At 42.7% G+C, this 12,291-nt stretch overlaps 1 protein-coding gene across 2 annotated transcripts in view; it reads left to right on the top strand.

Moving 5' to 3' along the window:
- adcy8 (adenylate cyclase 8 (brain)) overlaps positions 1–7,318 on the top strand; it is a 253,231-nt gene extending 245,913 nt beyond the window's left edge. For both annotated transcript variants that reach the window (XM_024419923.2, XM_024419924.2), the window contains 4 exons: positions 398–544; positions 5,778–5,870; positions 6,216–6,330; positions 6,581–7,318. In XM_024419923.2, coding sequence (XP_024275691.1) covers positions 398–544; positions 5,778–5,870; positions 6,216–6,330; positions 6,581–7,071 — 846 coding nt within the window. In that variant the 3' untranslated portion in view covers positions 7,072–7,318. The remainder of the gene's footprint in view (positions 1–397; positions 545–5,777; positions 5,871–6,215; positions 6,331–6,580) is intronic.
- The last annotated feature ends 4,973 nt before the right edge of the window (positions 7,319–12,291 follow it).

Raw genomic sequence — 12,291 nt, 5'->3', positions numbered from 1 at the left:
GTTTCGAAGTAGATTTGTTGAAGACTACCAAGAAACACTGTGTGACCCTGATTTAGCCCACTGCAGTAAAATGTTAACACAAGAACCAACACAGCCATTTTTTTTGGCATAATGTGCCATTAAAATTCTACCATTGTAAAAGTATATTTATGGAAAAATTGCTCTGTTTAACTCCTTAGTCATATCTGAGTTTACTCACTTACTTATGGTGCTGCCTACTCCCGATTCATTTTTCAAATCATATGGGCAAATCACATGTCCCCTCCATCCTTGACCTTTTCCAAATAAGTGTATATAACTACCTGACGTTGTTAGAATTCCATTATATGTTATTTTCAATGGCTTTTTCCCTGCCCCTCTTTCTTTAAACATACATTGTCTGCATTTTGTTCCACAGGAGCTTTACTCCCAGTCTTACGATGCTGTGGGTGTGATGTTCGCCTCCATCCCGGGCTTTGCCGACTTCTACTCCCAAACAGAGATGAACAACCAAGGAGTGGAGTGTCTGCGCCTCCTCAACGAGATCATTGCCGACTTTGACGAGGTGGGGAACTGCAACATTGTCCTTTTCACTGTCCCGCAAAAAAGTACTTTTTTTGTTTCATTGATCGTAAATGGGCTAGACAGGGTGAAGAGACTATATACACTGCTCAAAAAAATAAAATTAAATAAAAAAATAAACACTTAAACAACACAATGTAACTCCAAGTCAATCACACTTCTGTGAAATCAAACTGTCCACTTAGGAAGCAACACTGATTAACAATAAATGTCACATGCTGTTGTGCAAATGGAATAGACAACAGGTGGAAATTATAGGCAATTAGCAAGACACCCCCAATAAAGGAGTGGTTCTGCAGGTGGTGACCACAGACCACTTCTCAGTTCCTATGCTTCCTGGCTGATGTTTTGATCACTTTTGAATGCTGGCGGTGCTTTCACTCTAGTGGTAGCATGAGACGGAGTGTACAACCCACACAAGTGGCTCAGGTAGTGCAGCTCATCCAGGATGGCACATCAATGCAAGCTGTGGCAAGAAGGTTTGCTGTGTCTGTCAGCGTAGTGTCCAGAGCATGGAGGTGCTACCAGGAGACAGGCCAGTACATCAGGGGATGTGCAAGAGGCCGTAGGAGGGCAACAACCCAGCAGCAGGACCGCTACCTCTGACCTTTGTGCAAGGAGGAGCAGGAGGAGCACTGCCAGAGCCCTGCAAAATGACCTCCAGCAGGCCACAAATGTGCATGTGTCTGCTCAAACGGTCAGAAACAGACTCCATGAGGGTGGTATGAGGGCCCGACGTCCACAGGTGGGGGTTGTGCTTACAGCCCAACACCGTGCAGGATGTTTGGCATTTGCCAGAGAACACCAAGATTGGCAAATTCGCCACTGGCGCCCTGTGCTCTTCACAGATGAAAGCAGGTTCACACTGAGCACATGTGACAGAGTCTGGAGACGCTGTGGAGAACGTTCTGCTGTCTGCAACATCCTCCAGCATGACCGGTTTGGCGGTGGGTCAGTCATGGTGTGGGGTGGCATTTCTTTGGGGGGCCGCACAGCCCTCCATGTGCTCGCCAGAGGTAGCCTGACTGCCATTAGGTACCGAGATGAGTTCCTCAGACGCCTTGCGAGACCATATGCTGGTGCGGTTGGCCCTGGGTTCCTCCTAATGCAAGACAATGCTAGACCTCATGTGACCGGAGTGTGTCAGCAGTTCCTGCAAGAGGAAGGCATTGATGCTATGGACTGGCCCGCCCGTTCCCCAGACCTGAATCCAATTGAGCACATCTGGGAAATCATGTCTCACTCCATCCACTAATGCCACGTTGCACCACAGACTGTCCAGGAGTTGGCGGATGCTTTAGTCCAGGTCTGGGAGGAGATCCCTCAGGAGACCATCCGCCACCTCATCAGGAGCATGCCCAGGCGTTATAGGGAGGTCATACAGGCACGTGGAGGCCACACACACTACTGAGCCTCATTTTCAATTGTTTTAAGGACATTACATCAAAGTTGGATCAGCCTGTAGTGTGGTTTTCCACTTTAATATTGAGGGTGACTCCAAATCCAGAACTATGGGTTGATACATTTGATTTCCATTGATAATTTTTGTTTGATTTTGTTGTCAGCACATTCAACTATGTGAAGAAAAAAGTATTTAATAAGAATGTCATTCATTCAGATCTAGGATGTGTTATTTTAGTGTTCCCGTTATTTTTTTGAGCAGTGTATTTAATTATAAACCGGGTGGTTCGAGCCCTGAATGCTGAATGCCACATACCACGGGTATGACAAAAAAAATACAAAATTGTTGGTAACCTGTTTATAATAGCAATATGGCACCTCGGGGGTTTGTGGTATGTGGCTAATATACCATAGCTAAGGGCTGTATCCAGGTACTCTGCACTGCACTATACAGAAATCACTTTGCTGGTTGCAAAAATTCAAATGGTTTGTGACAAAACAAGCAAATATACAGTAGTGTAGAGAATCATTGTACCATCTAAATTGCTGTGAATATATATTTTCCATAACCAAAAATATAATATTTTCAGCTGTTTGAAGTTGGTGTACAAAACCGAAAGCAAAAATGAAACGTAAGAACGGGAAGCATGGAAACAGTGCACATTGAACAGATCTACCGCTTCTTAGACTTGCTTTCAGTAAGAATGATCTATAACTCAACATTTTTATGTGAATTTGGTCTTGTCGCCCAAAAATGTACATTTTGCAGCTTTAACTAAACAGTTCTGAAATGCGAATAAAAAAATGTTTTTTGTGTATTTTTATCCCACTAACATACAAATAGTTTTGAACAGTTGAAGCTAGCACTCACATCATTCTTATCTTACCTTAGAAGTCTTTACTTGGAAGGCTGACCAGCATCTATGGTATTTAGTTTCAATATCCCATAATTAATGTATGCTATAACAGATTACATGTAATTATTTAAGTAACGCAAGCAGCCAATAAGAAAGTGGAAAAAGGAACACCTAAATTGGCTTGCGTATTCATTTTTTCTATTATTTTTGCCTTACAACCTGGAATTTAAATATATTTTAGGGGGTTTGTATAATTTGATTTACACAACAGGCCTACCATTTTGAAGGTGCTAAATATGTTTTATTGTGAAACAACAAATAAGACAAAAAAACGGAAAACTTGAGCGTGCATAACTTTTCACCCCCCCATCCCCCCCAAAGTCAATACTTTGTAGATCCACCTTTTGCAGCAATTACAGCTGTATGCCTTGGCACATCTAGCCACTGGGATTTTTTTTGCCCATTCTTCAAAGCAAAACTGCTCCAGATCCTTCAAGTTGGATGGGTTCCACTGCTGTACAGCAATCTTTAAGTCATACCACAGATTCTCAATTGTATTGAGGTCTGGGCTTTGACGAGGCCATTCAAGACATTGAAATGTTTCCCCTTAAACCACTCGGGTGTTGCTTTAGCAGTATGCTTAGGGTCATTGTCCTGCCGGAAGGTGAACCTCCATCCCAAACTCTAATCTCTGGAAGACAGGTTTCCCTCAGGTTTCCCTCAAGAAAAACATTCCCACAGCATGATGCATGCTTCACTGTGGGGATGGTAACCATGCAACCATGCTTCACTGTGGGGATGGTATTCTCGGGGTGATTTTGAGGTGTTTGGTTTGCTCCAGACATAGCATTTTCCTTGATGGCTAAAAAGCTCTATTTTAGTCTCATCTGACCAGACTACTTTCTTCCATATGTTTGGGGAGTCTCCCACCTGCCTTTTGGCAAACACCAAACGTGTTTGCTTATTTTGTTCTTTATGCAATGCCTTTTTCTGGCCACACTTCCATAAAGCCCAGCACTGTGGAGTGTACAGCTTAATAAGGTGTTCCTATCGACAGATACTCCAATCTCTGCTGTGAGCTTTGTAGCTCCTTCAGGGTTATCTTTGGTCTCTTTGTTGCCTCTCTGACTAATATCCTCCTTGCCTCATCCGTGAGTTTTGGTGGGCGGCCCTCTCTTGGCAGGTTTGCTGTAGTGCTATAATATTTCCATTTTGTCAATAACAGATTTAATGGTGCTCCGTGGGATGTTCAAGGTTTCAGATTGTTTTTTATAACCCAACCATGATCTGTACTTCTCCACCACTTTGTCCCTGACCTGTTTGGAGAGGTCCTTGGTCTTTATGGTGCCGTTTGCTTGGTAGTGCCCCTTTCTTAGTGGTGTTGCAGACTCTGGGGCCGTTCAGAACAGGTGTATATATACAGAGATTATGTGACCGATCATGTGACACTTAGATTGCACACAGGTGAACTTTATTTAACTAATTATGTGACTTCTGAAGGTAATTGGTTGCACCAGATCTTATTTAGTGGCTTTTTGAAACAAGTAATTGTTTAAATTTTGAATTCACCAATTTGGACTATTTTGTGTACAGTATGTCCATTACATGAAAAACATTGTTTAATCAATTTAAATTGCAGGTTGGTATGCAACAAAATTGGAAAAACTCAAAGGGGGATGAATAATTTTGCAAGGCATTGTATTTGAGAATGCTATTCATTGACTACAGCTCAGCGTTCAACACCATATTGCCCTCAAAGCTCATCACTAAGCTAAGGACCCTGGCACTAAACAACTCCCTCTGCAACTGAATCCTGGACTTCCTGACGGGCCGCCCCCCAGGTGGTAAGGGTAGGTAACAACATATTTGCCATGCTGATCCTCAACACAGGGGCCCTTCAGGGGTGTGTGCTCAGTCTTCTCCTGTACTCCCTGTTCACCCATGACTGTATGGCCAAGCACGACCACAACGCCATCATTAAGTTTGCCGACGACACAACAGTGGGCCTGATCACCAAAAACAATCAGACAGCCTATAGGGAGGAGGTCAGAGACCTGGCCGTGTGGTGCCAGGATAACAACCTCTCCCTCAAAGTGATCAAGACAAAGGAGATGATCGTGGACTACAGGAAAAGGAGGCCCGAACACGCCCCAATTCTCATCGACGGGGCTATAGTGGAGCAGGTTGAGAGCTTCAAGTTCCTTGTTGTCCACCAACAAACTGTCATTGTCCAAACACACCAAGACAGTCGTGAAGAGGACACAACAACGCCTATTCCCCCTCAGGAGTGAAAAGATTTGGCATGGGTCCTCGCTAGTCAAACTATCAAAATAAGCAGGGAAGGCCAGCCACTCAAAAATGTTGTTGGGCTTTTGCAGTTGTCAGTTGTGCTAGTCAGATGCAATGGTATGAAATATTTTAAATTAAAGGTATCACTTTGCTTCAACAGAGTACAAAAATTAGTTTGAGATCTTTCACTAAACTATTCATATCGTTTTACAGAGAATCCTGGTGGAATGGGTGGTATCTGACAATGAGATTCTGTTCTAAATCTGCCATAGAACCGTGTTATTCACGGACGGTGTCAATGTCACCAAACGAGGCCAGAACAAGACACAAACCAGCTGCAGTCGACTAATGCCTCGCCTCTTTGGACAGGAATAGACGTGCCTTTTCCCGACTTGAAACTTGCCCCAAGATACAGCACATACTTAGGTAGCAGCTGCAAAGCTGCACAGTGGATGGATGAAGAAACAGTTTTATGTGATATGGCATTGCTTTATAAGTTGCTAATGGGTTGTTTGGTATAATGAGTTGCTTACTCTGTCAATCAATCACGCGATTGATTGACCAAATCTTGTTTACCCTTTGGTGTAGTGATGCGATATTGAGCACAGTTAATTAACAATGGACTACTTGTGTTTCTTCTCTCCCCTGTTTGTCTTTGTCTTTGTGTAGCTGCTTGGTGAGGAACGTTTCCAGGACATTGAGAAGATTAAGACTATCGGCAGCACATACATGGCAGTCTCCGGACTGTCACCAGAAAAACAAGTGAGCAAAATCAACATTTTGTGCTTTAGTAATTCGTGGCTATATCCTGACTTGCATAAAAGCTATATATTAACACTGACACCATTGATTTGTGCTGTTACCTTGTACATGCTGTATGTGTAGGTGCAGTACAAAGGTATGGACAAATTGTGCACAAGGTGTAACAAGACATAAAACGCAGAACTTGCCCCTTATTTCTAAAGAGGGGGTATTTTATCTGTACATCATCATGTGTGGCATAATTCTGACCCCTTTTGACACTGGTAACACGATAATCTCAATCTGTGATTCAGTTTGCACTTTCAATCTGGTTTGGGTACTCTCTGATGTCACTCTGATTCTTAGCAATGTGAGGACAAGTGGGGTCATCTGTGTGAGCTGGCCGACTTTGCCATCGCCCTGAACGAAAGCATCCAGGAGATCAACAAGCACTCCTTCAACAACTTTGAGCTAAGAATTGGTAAGAAATCCCAAGTGCTCCCTCCCTGGCAACCACTCAAAATGAATAGACTATGAAAGTGTTTGAAATTCATTAACACACTGTAGTTTTGTCTCTAGGTGGAGCTAACTCTTCTACAACTCTCACTCGTCTTTCTTCTCGATTTCCCTTCTCCGCTCAATCATCTCATATTCCTATTTTTCTTCCTCTTCCTCCTTTTCCATCCCCTTCTCTTCATTTTCGTCATCTTCCCCCTCCTTCTTTTTCGCAGGCATGGCACATGGCTCGGTGGTGGCGGGTGTGATAGGCGCCAAGAAGCCCCAGTACGACATCTGGGGCAAAACAGTGAACCTGTCGAGCCGCATGGACAGCACAGGCGTGAGTGGCAAGATCCAGGTGCCTGAGGACACCTACCTGATCCTGAAGGAGCGAGGCTTTGCCTTTGAGTACCGTGGCGAGATCTACGTGAAGGGCATCAGCGAGCAGGAGGGCAAGATCCGCACACACTTCCTGATGGGCCGTGTGCAGCCCAACCCGCTCATCATGCAGCCGCGCAAGCTCCAGGGCCAGTACTCGCTGGCAGCCGTGGTGCTGGGCCTGGTCCAGTCGCTCAACCGACAAAAGCAGAAGCAGATCCTGAACGAGAACAACAACTCGGGCATCATGAAGGGCCATCACCACTACAACAGGAGGACGTTGCTGGCCCCTGGGGGGGCAGAGGTTGGCCATGCCGAAGTGGCAGATAAGACTGAGTTGCCCTGAAGAGGCCCACTGCAAAAAGGCAGGGAGGGAGGGGACTTGACAGGACTGTGCTTTCTGTTTTCATCCACCCTCATTGCATCGATTTGTCCATTCATCCATCTGTCCAGCCATCAATCTATCTATCCTTCTGACAATTCAATGTTCTGCCTACTATACACCCTAACCCCTTGCCTGGTGTCAATGTTTCTGTTTTGTATTTATTTTATATAAGAGAACACAATAAAGGAGTTTAATTTTTTATAGATAACTTGTGTCTGGTGACTTTTTTATTTTGTCAGTGCTTGACATTCATACAACAATTCTTGCCCTTGCAGTTTATTTTCTGCTCAGACGTAAGTAGCTGGACCGTGTGTTAGAGCCGGACTGGATTGTGAACCTGCATGACACCCATCTCCCAGGAGTGTTGTCTACGGAGACAGGCATTTAGAGTTGCAAAAATCTGTTAACTTTGCTAGAATTCCCCCTCCCTACCCTTTGCCAAAATGTTCAGGTTTTCAATATGTGTCTGACAATGGTGGTAAGATCAAAACATCACTTCAATTGAAAATATAAACATTTACAAGTTGGCATGTTGGAGTTTCTTCTTTTATCCCTGTTTATACCTGGTTCTAACTTGTAACCTTTCCTGATCTTTCCTGGTCCACATTCTGATTGTGCCTGTTAGTACCAGGTTTAAACGGGGCTCTAAATATCATCTCCTAGTCTACACAAAACATCCTAATTGTTTTGACTGCTTTGAGAGCTTTTAAAAACACATTCTATCCGCTGCAATGGGGCTAACTGATCTAGGATCAATCACGTCATTGAAAATTAGTTTAGAGGCGTAGAGTGCAAGAGGCTGCTGCTGACTGAGCCATCTATTGGATAGATGTGTTCCGTTTGTGTTGTGTCTCTGATGATATTGAGGCATTAGTTCATTGTGATGAGGGAAATTAACAACTCAAATGAGTCCTGTGAGAATCACCTCCCAACCCACTGGGTACACACTGGTTGAATCAACATTGTTTCCACGTCATTTCAATGAAACAACGTTGAACCAATGTGGAATAGACATTAAATTGTCTGTTTCCCAGTGGGAAATAACTATTTTGATTTTATTCAACATTCTAGCAATAGAGGAGTGCACAGGTAACATTATTCTCAGCTCAATGATAATAAAAGTATTGTTGATAGTCAGCTTTGCAAAAATCCCTAATAATCCTGTTTACATGGATACATCTGAAATGAGGCTACCTGATGGGATTTAAATAAATGAAGAAATTCGGCAATCAAAATCAATGCTCTACCACAGTGAACATGTTCATTTTGCGAAGGCTATTTGATTCCGGACATAAAACGTTTGTACGTGAAAACTATTTGTAAGATGCATACTTTCAGTTTTTCTGAATATACTTCACTCATGCATAAGAGGGAGGCTTGCGCTACTGAAGCTGGCACATGCGCAAATCAAATACACTGCTGGAACACCGATTAATATACTGTTTACATGTCCTAATAATTTTAAAGATTAACCAGGTGTTTTAATCAGCGTATGCTTATTTCAATTTTGAAATTACGCCGATTTAAGGTTATTTCAATATTCGGAAAACTGCCATAATCAGTTTAATATCGAATTATTAGTGTGCATGTAAATGTACTCCATTATTGTAAGCTTATTGATGCAGGTTTGCTGGCTAAGGTTATTGCAGTCTGGGTGTCTACGGTTCAATCTCAAGTGGCTTCCGCTCCTTTATTATGGTCTATTTTCACAGTTTGTAGTTAAGTGTTAACTCCAAGTGTAATACAGTATTTTACTAAATACACAGATATTTATAATGATGGGGAGCAGACACCAGTTTATTTTCTCCTGTAGCACTGAAGTATTCTGAAGGGGGACCCTAAATATTCCACTAGATGGCAGTAGATGATCACTCCAATGCCCTCTCTTACATCCCAAATGTTCTGTTTTCCACAAGCTACAGCTGACAGAGAAGGGACCTGAGGAGTAGATACACTTGCTTCAGCTAACCAAAGTCCTGGTGAGCAGCTAATTAGTCGAATCAGGTCAATTTCTCTCAGGTCAATCAATCTCAATCTATCCAGAACCAGGATTGGGCTGTCCAGTTCTAGATCAAATTAGGCTACTTAATAATGTGATATTATTAAGTAGCCGAAGTATGACAATGGTACACACTCCTCTCACTAAAAAGCCCATAAAACCTTGTTCAAACGTACCTTGTGTTTTCCCACCCCTCTGAATCCATCAAGTGAGTCACTCCTCTGAATGACTATAGCCGTGGTTACACCTTGCATTGATTGCTGTTACTTACAATGTCATTCTAGTCACATTAGCGCACGTTAGCAACAACTGTCCCGGTATTGGGATCTTAAGAGGTTAAAGGTCAACATCCCCATACTGTTCACATTTCTGTCATGTAAATGTTGTAGCTTTAAACAATTTATATGGGAAATATCCAGTATTTTCTTCATTACCATGCTGATGATTTCAAATTGTATTGGATTCATTTTAATCGGTTAAAGACATTGAATACATGTTGTTGAATATATTTACTACATTTAGTGTGTTTTTTTTTCTCTGAAAAGTATGTTTATTTTAAAGTTATATGATTTATTTCATGTAGATACATTTCAATGTTGTTTAACACACACTAACCAAAAACCTGAACACGTTTGCATATTCATACAGAATTGTTTGCCAGAAGTTCACAAGTTGTCACAAAATGTATCGCAACAGTTTGCCCCAAAACTAATTTGCCACAACTGTTTTCCAGAAGCCTGTTTTCTCGGTAAGGGATCACATTTAGTTAAGTTTAGTATGTCCTAGCATGCAATGACTAAATCAAGCTTGTGACTCTACAAAATTGTTGGATGCATTTTTAGTTTGTTTTGGTTGCGTTTCAGATTATTTTGTGCCCAATGGAATTTAATGTTAAATAATGTACTGTGTCATTTTAGATTCACTCTTATTGTAAATAAGAAAACAATATGTTTAAGTGGCTTCAAACGTTAACCTTGTGTCTTTATTGACCTTTCATTTCAAAATTTGCACTCACAAGGGCCTGACACAGTGCCAGTCCAACACACACAAACACTCCATCATTTGCTCACTCACACATAATATGCACATACATTTATACTGACTCTACACACACCCACTCACATACAAGCTGCTGCTACTCTGTTATTCTGATATCCTGCTGCCACTCCAGTGTAAATATGATATTTCCTGTATATACTATGCTTAATTACTTACTTTGTCTATTTCCTATTCTCATGTTTTTTCTAGTAATACATTGTTATTGATTATTGCCTTGTTGGGTTTTCAGTTTGCAAGAAAGGCATTTCACTGTACTTGTGCATATGACATTGAAACTTGAAACTAATATTGACATTTAACCCGCAAATTAACTTTTATGTATAAATGAAAGCATCCCCAAACAGCAAAACTTTCATGTAAGTGTAAAATATAAACATAAATTGATGTCCATTTGATACATTTATGAGGTATAAAATATAGAAATGTAGTGTTCAGCAGTTATCAAACTACATACGGTAACTAGGTACTACATCATTTGGGTTCAGTAGCTATCTGTTTTGAGCAAGTGATAGCTAATTGTATTGTTAACATGACAAGAAAATCTGCAGATGCTGAGAGTGAACATGTATCCAAATCGAAAGTGATTTGGTACAATGAACAAGTGACTTTGTGAATTTGCTTGTTGTACTCAGTCTATTGAAAATGTGCTTACAGTTTTGAAATATGAGCATTCTGATCTGTTTTTATTTTGTGCTAAGACTTGTGAAAATATATCACATACTTGTGCACCAAAGTGTTTGAAAAAGAAGGCTCCAAGGCTCTATGAAGTCCAGACGACTGCTTGTTGATTCCCCATTGGGGCATGTGAATGCTCTTGTTGTCTAAGCCTACCTCGAACCAGTTTTAATACAATTAGGAGCCCATCAACCATCAGCAGACAATTAAGTATGCTAAGTTGAGAGCCTTTGATAAGGTCTTTAAGATCAATCAAATGTATTTATAAAGCCCTTTTTACATTAGCCGATGTCACAAAGTGCTATACAGAAACAAAGCCTAAAACCCCAAACAGCAAGCAATGCAGATGTATGTCACGGGTGTCGTTGGAAGTAGACCGAGGTGCAGCATGGTGAGCGTACATTTTCTTTTATTTAAATAAAATGTCGCCAACAAAACAAGAAATAACAAAACAACCGTGAAGCTTAACAGGGCTAAGCGCCACAAACAAAGTTAACTACCCACACTGAAAGGAGGCAAAAAGGGCTACCTAAGTATGATTCCCAATCAGAGACAACGATAGTCCCTGATTGAGAACCATACCCGGCCAACACATAGAAACACAAATCATAGAAATAAGAGACATAATAATACAAAAACGAAAAAGAGACATATAAAAGTAACTCTAAGGTCAGGGCATGACAGTACCACCCCCCCAAAGGTGCGGATTCTGGCACTCTCGCTGCGGGCCCCGGACTGGAGACCGTCGCTGGGGGCTCCGGACTGGAAGCCGTCGCTGGGGGCTTCATGCCATGGATCATCACTGGAGGCTTCGTGCCATGGATCATCACTGGAGGCTTCGTGCCAGGAATCATCACTGGAGGCTTCGTGCCATGGATCATCACTGGAGGCTTCGTGCCATGGATCATCACTGGAGGCTTCGTGCCATGGATCATCACTGGAGGCTTCTTGCCATGGTTCATCACTGGAGGCTTCTTGCCATGGATCATCACTGGAGGCTTCTTGCCATGGATCATCACTGGAGGCTTCTTGCCATGGATCATCACTGGAGGCTTCTTGCCATGGATCATCACTGGAGGCTTCTTGCCATGGATCATCACTGGAGGCTTCGTGCCATGGATCATCACTGGAGGCTTCTTCCTGGGCGCAGGCACAGGACTCACCGGGCTGGGGAGACACACAGGAGGCCTGGTCCTTGAAGCAGGCACAGGACTCACCGGGATGGAGAAACACACAGGAGGCCTGGTGCGTGGGGCGGGCATCGGATACACTGGGTCGTGAAGGCGCACTAACGGTCTCGAGCGCAGAGCTGGCACAACCCGTTCTTGCTGGATGCCCACTTCCACCCGGCAAATACAGCACACCGGCCTGTGAATGCTCACTTGAGAAACCGTGCGCATCACCCCATAACACGGTGCCTGACCAGTCACATGCTCCCCACGGTAAGC

Source organism: Oncorhynchus tshawytscha, linkage group LG10 (genome assembly GCF_018296145.1).
Source record: "Oncorhynchus tshawytscha isolate Ot180627B linkage group LG10, Otsh_v2.0, whole genome shotgun sequence".
In the NCBI taxonomy this organism is placed as follows: Eukaryota; Metazoa; Chordata; class Actinopteri; order Salmoniformes; family Salmonidae; genus Oncorhynchus; species Oncorhynchus tshawytscha.
This window is presented reverse-complemented; position numbering and strand designations above follow the sequence as displayed.